The sequence below is a fragment of the Pararge aegeria genome, chromosome 12 (assembly GCF_905163445.1).
Source record: "Pararge aegeria chromosome 12, ilParAegt1.1, whole genome shotgun sequence".
NCBI classification, from domain to species: Eukaryota; Metazoa; Arthropoda; class Insecta; order Lepidoptera; family Nymphalidae; genus Pararge; species Pararge aegeria.
This window is the reverse complement of record NC_053191.1, coordinates 471,107-487,172: the sequence shown is the minus strand read 5'-3', so window position 1 is coordinate 487,172 and position 16,066 is coordinate 471,107. Positions and strand designations below refer to the sequence as shown.

Sequence of the window (16,066 nt, the reverse complement as noted above, 5' to 3'; positions counted from 1 at the left end):
ATTATATCCCCTGTCAGGGTATATAATCGTGGCCCGTGGGATATATTATTTGTCTCCTGTCTGCGCTAGCCCTGCTTGGGGTCTGAGAAGCCCTGAGATTCACGCCTCGACTCGATTCACGCCACTGAATATACGTGTTATAATAAAAGGGCGTGAACTTCCCTCTTAAACTGCTTTGGCATTTGGACAGGTTAATTTTATCCTTTGTCAGCAGACATAATTTTGGTCTCCTGCTTTTGCTAGTCGTGCTGCAAAGATTAAGAAATAACAATTTGTTGCAAGCTATAACATCACAAAAAAAACTTAAATTAATCCATTGTATCTTCGATCAATCATAAATATTTTATTCATAATAATTGACGCCCAAACTTAATTAATCAATCCAATCCCAAATCTACAGATGACAGATTAGCTCGATAAAGCTGGTAAGAGGGTTCTATTTTAACTGACATTAGATCGAATATATTTTCTTTTATTGTAACAATTGTGTTAAAGTTCATCATTGTAACAAAATAATAAAACTGGAGTAGTGCTATCCTTATCGACAGCATAGAGTAGGAAAAGGCTACTAAATGGATTGAATCTGCCATTTGCAGATTTGGGATTGAATTAATTAATTTCGAACGTTAATCTACATTTCAGAGTGTTAAGGCTACACGATATTGCAAGACAATGCAATATTGAAATTAAATAATATTGGTAGTACCCAATGTACTCTTAAAAAGCATTCAACTTAGAATTAGATTCGGATCCGTGTACAAAATAAGAAAAATATTTACAAAATATGGCAAAAGCAAATATGGCTAACTAGAAAAATAGATTAGAGTTGCTTAGAGATTTCAAAGGGCACTTTTGCGCAAAATACAATAGAATGGATAAATGTCTTGAACAAAACAAGTCGAGCGTTGAAAAACCACCAAACGCACTTTGGCATTAATTATATTAAATACACGTTATGATATAGACATAAGTAACTATAAAAAAAAAACTTTTGGTGTTAATCACAATTTTCTTATTTTACCCAATCATTCAATTCGTGCTGGATTAAACAATATAGGGCATGGAAAACAACAAAATGCTCGGAAAGTTTGGCACCGAGCTGGCGAGCTTCGTTGCGTTACGAACAAGAATTCCTTAAGGACTTAATGCCTCTGCAATAAGAGCATGTAGGGCAGGAGAGGCTGATGTCCAGCAGATCCCTTGATATACTCTCTACAGCTGGTGCCGGAGCGGAGCACGCTCGGCCCACACGTAGCGCTCGAAGCAGTGCAGCAGCTCGAACAACACTTCGGCCAAGATGAGTGCGATCACCATCCACTCGAGGCGCACGTGGTGCCGGTCCGCCGCCCACGCCGACAGCAGCTCTAGCAGCTCAACGCAGTGCGCCAGACGCTCGTTCAGCACCTGGCGGAACAGGTGACTTGAGCGGTAAAACCATCTCGTTCGTTTATAACTTTATACGTTTGTAATAATAATGGCATGTTGTAGTGAATGTTCCCAGGCATCGTAAACATGATTTATAAGTGTAGCACCCGCATCCGTTGTGCTACGACCTTTAGTAATACCATACTGATGCCATACTGATCTAGGTGAAGAAGGTTATTAACATCAAAAAGTTCTTAAAGTTGGTTAAGTATGATTTTGTAGAAAGAGGCCTGTAATTAAATAGTGGAATAAGTTTTCCATGTTTCATTAGATTAGGAAAAATACCTATATCAAGACATTCATTAAAAATTATGGCTAAATAATGGACAATCACGTCAATGATGTTACCTATCATTATTACAGCCACATAGATAACCTGTCTTTTCACAAAAAACCACTAGATCGTGTGTGTGTGTTGTCGTTGAGTAATGGTGATAGGTGGTCAGGGTAATCTCATGGTGACCGTCTGAGTTGTTGCGACTCACAATATAGTTTCGACATTCACAAAGCTTACCCTGGTTCGCCTGGGGATGGTGAAGTAGGCCACGGTGCTGGAGTACAGCTGTTCCAGCCGCTCGTCCTCCCAATAGCAGTCCGGCGTGTCCAGCAGGTCCGACTCCACGTTGATGCGGTGTCGCAGCGACAGCAACTGGCCCAGCTTGCGTACCACCTGGAACACATACAAGAGAACGTTCGGAGACCAAACCAAACTACGCTACACCTTTTCTCTCATGGAACAGAGGTTCTCAAAAAATAAGTCCACTGATGTGACTTACCTCTTTCTTCTCCACGTGAGCAGCACCCACTTTCTCCATGACCTCAGTGTGCGCCCGCACGGAAGCCGCGAGGGCTTCCAGGCGCGCTTCCCACGCACCCAGCCGCGCTGACTGAGCCATGGCGTGACTGCACAAGTAACACGGTTTTAACCACCATACATCGGATCAGTTGGACTGGAACTCCGAGACACTAAAGGAGATCACAATAACTCGAGACGAGGGAATTAAAAGGGCCTAGCATCAAAGGCTTTTCTTACCTACTGCATACCACGATTATTGACCTTGGAGACCCGACACCAACAAGTGTGTGTTTTGAAGAATTGTTTGCATTAGTACCCTCATCACTTTTCGCGAATGTTAGTTTCATCACTTTGCAGAAACTACTGTCATGAACGCTTTCCGAATTCCTTGTATTTTGCTAACCTCTGCCGCGAGGATGGAAATTGGAGAGTCAACTTCCACTTACGATTTTTTCTAAGAATGATTCGAGGTTTTTTATTCAACAATTCACTGTTTCGGGGCAAGTAATCTCAGATATATTATTTTGCAACGTACCTGAAAGAATATCTCTCCAGTGAATTGTCGCTATTTTGCACTAGAACGAAGCATGACTCTTGAAGAGAACACTTTTTACTGAAAAAAAAAACAGGAATTATTTTTTTACTTATTGTCCGTTTTAGTCTAATAAATAGCACTTGTGGACTACGGCCTAAACACTTGACATTCTGTAATGGGTTGATACTTGACTATGATGACAGTAAAGTTTTTTATAGCTATATTAAATTATTGGCTCTATTAAAAGATTGTAATCACTGGCATTTACTTTGAACCGTATACGAGTATATCAATATCTGACATTTAACAGCAATATCAGGCAGGTAGTAAAATGCCTTCTATGTACAATACTATATATATTTTACATGTACAATACTATAAATATTTTACATTTTTTAAGAGTAGTCTGTTATGGGTCTTAGAATGATAGCTTGTTAAAAATTACTTACGCATTTGTGTTATATTGATATGTCATGATTTCTCTCTCCCTTGTGACCACATCTCTTGGATAACTTTCCATTTCAAACCTGCCAGGAAAAATTTAATAAACCTTATGCTACTACTTTTAAACAAGATGGTAGATTTTATTTTCTCTGCATTCCAATATGTTAATAAATTATATATTTTTTTGTTTGTACAATTTTATGACAAATTACATTTCAAAAGTGCCACCTATAGGCCCTACTTGAATAAAGATATTTTTGACTTTGACTTTGACTTTGAGAAAGCTATATATTATTATGGAATACTTACGGTCGAATAAAATCCAACACATTATTAGCTTCCAATTCAGTGCAGTTCCAAAACACAACAGCCCCTTCCTGAAAGAATATAATCTCTCTCGGCTCATCACCTACTCGGTACACTGGACTTGCCACCACTACATTGCCTACTTCTTGAGTTTTTAACCTGATAACAAACAAATCAACATATTAAATAACATTTATCAAAACTATAACATCATAGTATCTCTTTGTAAAAAAGATGCTTCATTATACACTGACATATTAAAATGTGTAATGTGATCCTGCACTGTGTATTTTTACATACATCTTGCCTATAAACTATACACTTCGGTCAACAGATTATGTTATGAAATTGAGAAATACACACTTGTAAACTTTTGACCTTACCCTTTTTACTGCAGCAACCAATCCTGTACCTATTTCTCTAACATGCTTCTAATTATTTTAGCGACAGTTATTGAATAAATGTCATAATATTTCTCATTATTTTTAGTGAAATTTATTGAATACATGTTGTAATATTTCTCTATCTCACCAACCAGCATTGGAGCAGTATGGTTGGTAGATTAATGCCTAAAAGCCTAGTTTTATAAGAAAGGAGGCCTATGCTCATCTCGTGGATGTTGGTAGGTTGATGAAGATGATGATGATGATTTCTCCATTGAATTTAATTTATTATGTTAATATTACATCATTTATTTAAAAAATGCCTTAAAACCTTACGTTCCCGGTTCATACAGCTTCTGCTGCACCAGACCCTCTTTAAGAGACTTTAGATCATAGCAATTCGCTGTAGCGTAAGCCAAAGTTAAAAATTGCCCTTCTGTTTTGGTCAAATCTTCCAAAACCACCTTTTTGTAGGAGGTCTTCTTTTTCAATGGTAAACTCGTATTATCAAGAGCCATGGTCGTAGGTTGGATACTATCCACTGAATAGTTTCTAAAGAGCTGCTGTCCGACGCAAAATAAACCATTTTTCTCAGGAAACAGAAGCTTTTTAGCCGGTTGTATAGGCGAGAAGCAAGTAGTCACAAATCTAGTGTTTGCCACGGATCGGAAAGTAGGTATTACCAATCTTGTTAAATATACAGTCATAATGCAAATATTCTTAGATTTAAAACCAGGAAAATATAAATCTTATTAGATATTTTTGATCTTTGCAAAGACGTAAACAACATTTGAGGTTACTTAACGTTTTGACCACAGATCAATATGATATGGTTTTGATTATGACAATTATAAACCTTTTCTGACATTTCTTTCCTTTTTAATAACTGGCATTTGGCTTAACAACTCTGGGTTCTCACTTTTTACGTAAACAATAACTATTTTAAATGATATCTTTTTGTACTATCAGTAACCCAACTTAATAACCCAATTATTATTATTACGTGGTAAAAAAACAAAATCAAACATAGGAAAGGTACGTTTATTATCACCGAATTTTAAATTACATTTTTTTTAATTAATTCTAAATTTGTAAATGTTATAAGTCAGTCTATCAAAGTGCCGCCGTCTGTAGCCGTGAATAAAAGCTCCAGCTTCCTCGCGAACTCGGGTCCGATGCGACGACTCTTGGCGCCGGGCAAGGCGGTACGCGTCACTCCCACGCCAGCTACGTCTTTCGCACCTCCAGGATTTTCCAAAGCCTGATTTAAAAAAACAATTAACTGTAGTGTTTTTTTTAGTAAGTACCTATTTTATAAAAACCAAAATGTAGCATTCAATTTATTTTCTCAAACCAATATTATTCATACTAAACTAGTCAACTTTGTTTGTGTATTTGTCCTTACCTTACCCTCTAACTAATCAAACACATTATTAATTTTGCATTTGCATTGTGTCCAAAAATTATGAAAACGCCCCGCGCACGTCTCACTTTACTACCGCGAAATGTTGCTAGCTCGCAATTTTTTCCTATTTTCAACATTTTATGGTAAACGTTTAGTATCTTAGAAGTTAAATTATTAGTAAACACTATTATCCCATACAACTCTCAGGCAAAAATATCAACGGTGAAGGAAAACCTGCAGGTTTTCCTTCACCGTTGATAGAAGATTAGAACGCACATAAATTAGAAAAGTTTGAGTTGCGTTCTGGAATTCTAACTCGGCCCCCTCCTAGTCCTAACCAGGCTACCTCCGCTTCCAAAAATCCCTTTAACTGTACTCGAAGTGATGAAATACTTACCTCAAACATAGCCAGGGGGGAGGGGTACTGCGCGCACAGAGCTCGCGATGACTCCAGGCTAGCCATCGGCAGCACCGCAAGCATCTGTTGCCACAGGCGGCTCAAGCCATTACCTGCATCATGTCAGTGATTAAATTCAAACCATTCAAAGTAATATACAATACAACATTTCTAAAAAATTAACAATGTACCACGTCATCATCATGAGCTTCGGCGAAATCGTAATCAATGTCAAATTATGCATTCGAATTTATAATAGAATCCCAGAAAATATCAAAGAAAATGAGAATTATAACGTGTTTATATATTAACTAAAAAAATAATTAAAATAATAAAACTAATTACATTTTAGACGATTTTTTTAAATAATGAAATATTATATTTTGACGTGACAACGTCTTATAAATTGGTTTGCCGGGTGACACTTCAAGAAACTGCGTTACGCTCCGCTCACGTTATGCGCTCACAATGAGAGCGAGTGAGAGGCACGCGTCCCTTCCACTCGGGCATGGTTAGCCCGCCTAAGAGCGAGAGAGACAGACATAAAAAGTGAAAGGCACGCGTCCCTTTGTAGTAAACGCTGTTTCATTGTACGCAAATGTATTGCAAGTTATTGTATGTATATTTGTATATAAATACGTATGTATGTGTAAAGGTAGAAATAAAATTTTGTTAATATGAAATTCAGTGCGAGATTCTTTGTATAAATTAATGTTTTAAATATAATTCTTTGTATAAATAAATGTTTTAAATTGTTACTATTATTTCATCCTTCTTCCTACTATACGAATGAATATTCACATTAAAATTATTTTACCACTCAAAGTCGTTGTCACGTAAAACTTTCGCCCGTATACCGACTTTACAGGCAACCAATTTTTTTATTATTAAATGGTCTGCCTCTACTACCCCAATAGCTGCTGCGCCCTAACAGGGTTTTCATTACAATTGCCTTTGATTATTGTTATATTATTGTGAACAATGTATGAGTAAAGTACCATTACTTTACTCATACTAATTTATTTGCATTGCCCATGCAATGCAAATAAATTGAAATTGAAATTGAAAGATATAAAATGAGAAGTGAAAGCTCAACTACTTCGCAACTTATAATGTGGTATACTGCCACCGATCTTACCATCTTTGTCCACGGACACGCACTTCTTGTTGTCACCGCGCATGTAGAACTCCGCTTGTTCGTCCACATCCCGCTTTGCTTTCCTGATGAGTAAGAGAATAACGTGAAGCGGCGATAGCCCAGTGGTTAGCACTTCGGCTTCACTTTCGGGGCGCCGAGTTCGAAACCCACCACGCACGCTTTATACGTATTTTTCATAACTTATGTGCGTTTTAAGAAATTCAAATATCACTTGCTTCAACGGTGAAGGAAAGGTGAAGGAAAGGTGACAAAACCTGCATGCCTGGGAATTCTCCACAATGACAACAATTCACAAAGGCGTGTGGAGTCCACAAAAATCATGATTTTTTCCTGTCTTCTGAACAAAACATTTTGTAGTTCAATGTTTACCCTGTCATATTGAAAAACTTTGATTCAGAATCATTTATATTGTTTCCCAAAACGGCAACCATTTAAAGTTAAAAAAATCCCCTGTAAATTACTTCATTGAAATCTTTCTCAAATAAACACTAATTTTTATGTTCCTCTTTTTAAATAAAAAATGTGGTATTTCGACACTTATATTAGTTTACAAATTCCTTTCACATTTTTAAGTGTTTAATCCCCTTACAAATATTCTTTTTCTTAGCCTGGATATACATCGTGTAACGGAATACTGGTGAAGGGTGCATGAGTCTATTTAATAAGAAATCACCCTGTAAAATATTAAATCAAAAGAAGCATATTTATTGTTCAATACAAACTAATTCATCACATTCTAAGTGTTTACTTTTGACAACCCTATTGAAGATAAAATACCGACACGCACATAATACCTACGCTACGCGACGCGTACTTAATAAAGTGACAGGAATCACATGATTTTACTTTTGCATGTTATGGGCTGTATCTGGTTTCTTTCAGTAAAAACTATGGCAGTAGTTTACTCAAAAACATAATGTACCTCTAGAATAGCAAAGTTGCAAAGCAAGGAAAACAAGATCAAGAGCGAGCGACTAGAAGCTAACAATGCAAAATGGAGAAGTCCATACAGGATTGTACCACGAAAATACCTATGTGAGAAAAACAAACACTCTAAAGCCTGTGAAGTATTATTTCGGTTTTAATTTACAAGATGTACATCGGATATATATCAAAAAATCTTTTGCTATTTATCCGATAAAGATTTTTTTTATATTTGTAAAAAAAAAAATTCGTCGTTATACTTTTTACACATACGTTGTTTTTTTTTAATTTATTACTTTCTACGAATCATGCTCACTTGTGCGGCAGCTCGGCGACGGCCTTGGTGAAGTGCAATATGGTGAGCGACAACTCGTTGGGGGTGTTCACCAGCACCGTGTCGCAGTCCGCACTCACCAGCAGGTCTGCAAAATGCATACATACAATTTTCGTAACCGACAGGATTTGAACCTGCGATACCCTGACAATCGCGGCCTGAGCGTAGGTAAAAACAATAATAAAAATTATAAAATATGCTCTTAACCAAATAGAAAGTCGCAATATATCCAGTCAGGCTGGTCAATTTATGAAACATAAGTTAGATGATTAGAGAGAGAGAGGCTTAAATTTCAGAAATTTATTTATAAATGGAAAGTAGTCACTTTTTCATTATTCCAGTGCGTGTGTTTTAACTTACATGTTATTTTTGTTAGTTCTCTGAATTATTTTATTTCTTATTGTTTGCAATTGAACTTATACGAGTATACTAAACCTACTTTAAAATTGTGTTGTTGTTTTGTTAATATTTTATGCTACGAGTATATACCGTTTATACTAAGTTATAAATTCTTAGTTTATGCACTACACACTTGTTGAACCCACCCCTTTACTCTAGCGGAGTTTTGCGTCATCTAGCTGTTATGGCAAATTCGTTTAAAGGAAATTGCATACAATTCTACAATAAACTACCAATTGACATCTTGGAGATGTCTCTTAAAAAGTTCAAAGTTTGTATTAAACGTAAGCTTATAGAAAAGTCCTATTATAGTATAAAGGACTACGTAAACGATAAAAAAGCTTGGGTGTAAATTATTGCTCTAACCAGGTTGCTCTTCTAATAATTTAAAATTACATTGTGAGATGGCGATAACAAAAAAAAAAAAAAAAAACACCCGGCTAAGTTTGTTGTGGGCTTCTTCTTAGACCGGGACGCGTTTGGAACCCTCGTAGCTTTAGTTTTAAGTTTACGAATGTGGTTATCGCCATCATCTCACTACCGTGTAATTCTTATGTACGCATCAAAAGTGCCACCTGTGGGCCTACTTGAATAAAGATATTTTTGACTTTGACTTTGACTTTCATTTACCACGGTTATGGAATATAAATTGGCTTCCTCATTCCGTGAGTGATAATAATTCTCTGGATGTCATCAAGAGAAGATGGCATTATGTACGCTTAGGTACATTAATAAAATACCTACTTTTTACTTGTATCTATTGTCATCAAAATTTAATTCTAAGTTCTCGACTTGACCACGACTATGTGACCCCTGGCGCCAAAGCTGGATCCGCCCTTGACCGAATGTATATAGCACCCCAGTATGCCAAGTACCAAATTTAGTATGTAATACATATTGGTGAGTTGGCATAGACCTAACATACTAGCACAGAATGACGAAAATACAGAAACCGTGTACACAAGTAATATTGAAGTATCAAAAACCACTCAACTTTAGTAGTGTTTCTCGAACAGGCTGTTAGTCACTGTATTCAATTTAGCGGTTGACAGTAGTTATTTTATCTCTAATGTTCTATATGTTTACCATAAAATGAGGAATATGGGAAAAGATGAGCTAGTAACTTTTCACGGGTCTGAAGTGAGACGTTCGCGAGTTCACTGTTTTCGGACATAATGCACTGCATGCAATAATAGCGGAATGAGGTCTGCATGTTTTTGATTCTGTGCATACTAGCTTGTCGAAAAATTTCTGCCGTGTTTGAAGTCCTGTACCTGTTATTGCTTTTTCCAAATCCACTTCTTTGATAAGTTTATTGCGGCTGTTCGTTGTTTTACGACCGGATGTCCTGTGGCAAAAAGAAGTTCTTTAGATTCTTCCCTAATCTGACTCTAATTGTTTTCACAGATTAAGTCTCGCCTCGGTGAAAGTCTGTTTTTATTTAAATAATACACACAAGAATATTGCAACGCTTTTTTTTTCAAACAATGGTTTAAAAACCCTAATATTAGTTATTATGGTTTTTTTAATGGAAAATCAAATTTTCTTATCTCAAATGCCCCCATTTGAGATAAGAAAATCGCAAGTCAAGATTTATCAAGTTTCAATGGTTAAGAATAAAAAAGTGTTTGCTTAGCTTTACATAGCAATATAGGCACATAATAAAAAAAAACAAAATATATCAGGCTGGCTTTCAGTCATATTGAAGATTTATAAACCTTTCGAAACTTCTAATGTTCAGATATTATTGATGATGATGATGATTATGATGATTTGTTTGTTTGTACTTTACGCCCTAACTAAGCCACCATTAATTTTATTTATTGCATAGAGTTAGTTGAAAGGACGCTGAGTAACATGGGCTTCAGTTCCAGGAAAAAAACGGTTCCCATTATTTTTTCTCTGATACAATAAAATTGGAGGAATGGGAACAGTTTGTGAGCTAGCAACATTACGCTGGTGTGAAAGAACGCGGGGCGTTTTCACTGTTCTTGGACACAATGCACTGCATGCAATAATGAATGAGGGTTCTGTGTGTTCTTAATTCTGCGCCAATTTCCTACTTGAAATAGTCCTTGGACCCGTAGAGCACGAGGCTGAGCGTGCACCCCGCCAACTGGCCGGCGCGCCGCAGGGTGTCTGTCAGCGAGCGTGCGGCCACCAGCTCCGCCACATCTTCCAGCCGGCACACGTACAACCCGTGCTCGCACTGCACCCTGGATGCTGTCAGTTCCACCTGCGCATTTCATAAAAAAATATTTATTTATTAATTATTAAGTAGAATGACCAAAAGCCAATTACACTAGAAAAATTGCCACTTCAACTTCCACCGACTCGTGCATTACAGAGTTATGTGTGTTTTTAATTTAAGGAATTAAATATCACCTTTTACAGTGAAGGAAAACATCGTGAGGAAACCTGCATGTCTGATGTCTCCATCTATATCTATGAACCCGTTAACAAGTTTTTAAATTGATCATACAGGTATTTTCTGCAATATAAACACACACACATTCACATTTTGGTGGAATGTGTCCGAAGCGAATTAGAAAAACTCTCGTTCAGGGCTCACTTTAATCTTGATTTGCGGGAACTGGGGGTATGTAACACTGTTTTGGCGCAACCATTATCTAAGGAGGCCAGAAAACTTTATGACATATATAAAGTGTTCATTAAGCGTAGGCAGTAATAAATATCCTTTAAGCAGCTCCGATGAGGGTGGCATGTTCAGATAAGAACAAGGCAACAAACCTTTCATAAAAATTAAGAAGAAAAAAATAGTGTAAGTAGAAGGATCGCATCTTCTATTGTTACTTGCTAATGTATTTAACAAATTTCTTGTCCATAACAATGAATGAGCAGGTGGTTGTAACATAAACATAATAACAACTTACCATTCCTTGATTCGTTGTTAGGGTAGGAGGAACAGATCTAGTCCATAGTACAAGAGCAGGGTCACAAATCGCTGGCGAAGCTTTAACTTTCACTCCACTGGCACTAGCCTCTCGGGCTATATCTGCACAGTACCATGACTCAAACAGAACTGGGTGCATTTCTATGGTCATATACTGGAAAAAATTTATTGAAACTTAATTTATTTTATTGTATTTATTTATTTATTTGTTAAGGGCACTAACAATATACATATTTACCATATACAGTAATAAACTTGTACAATATTTAACACATTCCCTTATATAATCAATTGTATCTTTATACAATATAGATGTACATCTATATTGTATAAAGATACAATTGATTGAAAATCCTCACATTAAATATATTGCCATCCAAACTAAAGTCCCTATGATCTATGAATACATCCACAGACAAATCAGCCATATATGCTTTTAATTGTCACAATCTCACAATTCTAAGTACCCATAACTTAAATTCAATTAAATTTAAATATAACCTTCATGCACTCTCCAGGTTTATATATTTTGTTAGCATCTTTTGCTTCCTTTTTCTCCAATGCTAACTTCTTTTTCAATGCCTGCTTCTCAGCTGCTGTGACTTTTTTCCTTACATCATTTTTTTTACTACCTGACAATGTATAATATTAACTTTTAGTTTTACTAATAATGTACAGTCAAATGGCACCTTGCCATGGGCATCGCCTTGCTCTGTCAATGAACTTGCCAACAGAAAAAAGCCTTGCCTTAATGGTGAAACAAAATGGTCCATGTAACTATACAATTTTTCATACAATGTGTGAACATCTGAATCTTTTAATTATTCTGAAATCACAATATTAAGCTTTGGCCTCTTATTTCATAGAAATGCCACTTGCATTTAGAGCCTACATTGATCCAATTAAGGATGATAGACTTGAAATATATTACGTGATAAAAACTAGAAAAGGCAGCTTACTATGCTTCCCATCATCAATATCAACCCATTACTGGCTCACTATGGGGCACAGATGTCCCCTTACAATGAGAAGGGTGTGAGATCTATACCTTTGAGAACATTATGGAGAACTCTCAGGCATGCAGGTTACTTCATTAAGTTTTCCTTCACTTTTATAACCTTTGAAAAGTTGGAGGTGCATGCTGGAGATCAAACTCAATCCTCACCCGCAAAAGCAATGCTGATATGTTCACCGCTAAATTATCATCTTTCTATATTCTATACTTAGGAGGGATAGGGAGTAAACATATTCATTCCAAAATTATTACCAATAATTTGAAACTGCACTGAAAGTCTTTTTCTATCTTTATAATGTACTGACTGTCTGCGTTTATCACAGGTTTTTAGAAATCCCATTGGACCTCCTTTTTTTTGGGGGATAAAAAGTAGTCATTGTTACTCTCCATACTTTAAACTAACTCTAAGCCAATCTTGTTGATTGGTTGCTTAGTCATTGTGTGAACACAGGACACACTAAACCAACACACTTTTGCATAAATAATCATCATATCAACCCGCACAGTTACCAGCACACTATAGGGCAGGGGTCTCTTTCCATAATGAGAACTGGTTAAGGCTGTAGTCCACCACACTGACCCTGTGCAGATTGGTGGACTCCACACACCTTTGAGAACATTATGGAGAACTCTAAGGCTTGTAGGTTTCCTCACAATGTTTTCCACAAATGTTAGAGGTGCATTCTGGGTTTCGAACTCAACCCCTGAAACAGCTACCACCGCTTTACTTATATAATATTAGTAACAATTTCTGAACTTACAGGTTTTTTTTCTGCAGGCCTTTTTCTTTCCACTTTCTTGAGATTGAGTACTTTTAGTAGTCCCACTCACAGACGATGAAATACTATCTTCAGAGTCTGAAAATTAAATAGCAATTGAATTAACAGCTTATAAAATGGATTGTTTAACATTTATAACTATTGAAATAATATTTAAAATAACTAATGAGTGAATGTACCCATTAATATACATTTTCTTCTGATTTTTATTATTGTAACTCTGACTACAGCTGAAATTTGTAAATTATACCTTGTAGTTCCTCCTCCACGGGATTTTCTTTAGGTTGCTGCAAATTAAAATATTTAGCAATAAGTAAGCTGTCGTCTGAATCGTCTGAATCGTCAGAACTTATTTCTATTGTAATCGCGCTCATGTTGTCTTAAATTTTAATTATAGTCTAAAAACAGTTTTCAATTCAATTCAATTCTTGTTTATGGCTTTTGTCTGTGCCAACTGGGCACAAGGTATTTCGCCAATGTCTTGTAGATGAAGAAGGCACGAAGGAGATTGATCGGTGAAACTAATGAAAAGTTAATTTTGAATTTGTACCAAGAAATAGTTGTTATTAGCTAGTTAGCTCTTTAACCTAAGGACACAGACAACACATGCATATATATCTTACACGGATATTTTTTGTACATTATACTTTAATTTTATTACTTACTATATATTTACATAAAAATCTACAATAAGGACTGAAAACAAACATTAAAAAACATTTAACACTCAAAGGACGGGGGACTTTGGGAGGAAGAATGGTGGGATTATGAAGGTTAACTCATGTTTCTTGGGACGTAAACTTTTACAGTTCCACTGTAGCAGGGTTATTGGGCCCATTTTGGAGTAGTTTAAAAAGTTGGCTTAAGTTTTTGGCAACGTTGGGCGGTAAAAACAGTTTTATCTTAGGTGTTTAAAATATCAAAACAAAACAAACTTTTGGTGACATCTGTCAGTGTCAAGTCCACAGAAAACACTACGTTAAAAAGTGAACTATTTTCTGTGACTAATTTAGATAAAGTATACGAATAGACTTTAAATCTATAGATCAAGAAAAGACAAAAAAATGGCGAATTTTTTACAAAGTCTGTAGCTCTCCCGCAGCCCTGAACTTCCAACTCACATTTGAACGTTTGTATTGGCTACTTTTTTTCAGACAAGCCTCTATTATTTTTTGTTTCTGAAAACTGACTTAATTCACGATGCTCCAGGACGGCACGCGCCCGGATGCGGCCGTTCTTGGCTAGCACAGGCAGGGGACAAAAATTATATATAACCCTATTATATCCCCTGACAGAGAATTCAATTAACGTGTCCATGGAATAGAAGAAATTTTCCCCCGTTTATTTTACATATAGTTATTACACATATATTCTAGCATAATATATGCTAGAATGTATGTGTAATAAGCTGCCATACACCTGTCATACACCTAGTAGGTTAGCCCGCTACCATCTTAGACTACATCATCACTTGCTTGTGGCAAGTGATTAGATTATAGTCAATGGTATTAGCCCTTTGGTGATTAATCCAGAGCTAAGAAAATGGCGTTGTTTAATTAAAGATTTTAAACTAAGATTTTCGTTGTTAATGAACATTTCTTAAATATAGTTCAAAAATATCGACAATTCCAAAATATTTTCGTGCTGAACCCGTTGAACTATATATAAGAAATGGCGTTGTTTCTTATAAACCACGCTGATGCAATACAAAAATAGATACACTTTACAACGCTGTCTATGATAGAGGGATCCCGCTGTAGAACACTTACCTAAACCGACTCAAGAGTAACACATTGTGCTTTAAAAGTAGGTATTCAATATGTTACTATCGACTAAAGGCACACGTATATACTACAGTTTAGGTACAACGCATCTCAATGAACTTTTATTATTGGTAGCGCGCGCCTATTGATTTCACATAAATCCGTCACATAAATCACGCAGTTCGTGCCCGGTTTACGATACATTTATTATATTCCTGACCCTAAAAACTGCCTAAGTAAAATGCAATAGGTTGCGTCTGGCGTAGTCTTACGTAAATCATTCTTTCATGCTCGGTAAAAACATATTTTTTTCAGTTATCCTTATTCCTTAGCTATATCGGTCAGCAGTCGTCGTTTGCGTCATTATAATCACTAAAATGTATTGTCTCCTAAGCCCTTTTAACCGCAGTAGAGCAGTGTGCATACTTCCATCCCATGATATTCTGTAACTTTTGTGACAGTTGCTAACCGTAGCCGACCTGTCATCTTCATACAACATCGTAACAGTTTAGCCGATAATAATGAGATTAATGCTTGTTTTCATTTCATCTAGAGATCGCCTTAATCGGATGGCTAGTGATTTAGGTGATTCCTAGAGATAAAGCGTTTCACGATCTCTTATGTGATGTCTAACGACGTTAAACAACGTCTAAAGTTAAGACCCCAAGTCGGCGGATTGTAAAGTTTAGGGTACTCGTAAACTGACACTTGAAATAAAAAACAAATACATATGGATTCGATTTTTTGTAATACCCTTAAATCAATTAGCTACCAATTAGCAAAAAAATATTTTTCAGGTAGGTACCTAGTTCCAGGGATTAGCGTGTTCGAACAAAAAAAAACTAAAGAATTTTGCTTGACCAGATCATGGCAAATATACCTCATCTATAAACAACAGTGTCAGTTTCTCGTGTTTCTACTTGAATTCGATACCCACATGTGTTCAAATGTAGGTACTATGCGACTTCATAGCAATATTAGCGAATTGTGAATAAGGGTGGTAGTGTTCTATCGCTACTCAATGCAGGGTCGACGCGTGCTAGGCATCAAAGAGAAACCTAAAGCTTGCCCTTGCATCGCCCTCGGCC

The 16,066-nt window shown here is 36.4% G+C and overlaps 2 protein-coding genes across 2 annotated transcripts; both read right to left on the bottom strand.

The window, feature by feature from the left end:
- Window positions 1-995: 995 nt before the first annotated feature.
- Window positions 996-4,694, bottom strand: LOC120628297 (required for meiotic nuclear division protein 1 homolog). Its single transcript, XM_039896605.1, has 7 exons — window positions 4,226-4,694; window positions 3,510-3,665; window positions 3,206-3,283; window positions 2,757-2,834; window positions 2,202-2,328; window positions 1,940-2,095; window positions 996-1,404 (listed from the first exon to the last, which is right to left on the bottom strand). Exons 1-7 carry the CDS (start codon window positions 4,594-4,596, stop codon window positions 1,213-1,215), a joined length of 1,158 nt encoding a protein of 385 aa, XP_039752539.1. The 5' UTR covers window positions 4,597-4,694; the 3' UTR covers window positions 996-1,212.
- Window positions 4,695-4,909: 215 nt separating this feature from the next.
- On the bottom strand, window positions 4,910-14,178 carry LOC120628192 (crossover junction endonuclease EME1). Its single transcript, XM_039896443.1, has 11 exons — window positions 14,151-14,178; window positions 13,466-13,502; window positions 13,198-13,293; window positions 11,923-12,053; window positions 11,402-11,575; window positions 10,571-10,743; window positions 9,782-9,855; window positions 8,091-8,196; window positions 6,830-6,912; window positions 5,692-5,804; window positions 4,910-5,150 (listed from the first exon to the last, which is right to left on the bottom strand). The coding sequence occupies exons 1-11, from the start codon at window positions 14,160-14,162 to the stop codon at window positions 4,995-4,997; spliced, it is 1,155 nt and encodes a 384-aa protein (XP_039752377.1). The 5' UTR covers window positions 14,163-14,178; the 3' UTR covers window positions 4,910-4,994.
- Between the last annotated feature and the right edge of the window lie 1,888 nt (window positions 14,179-16,066).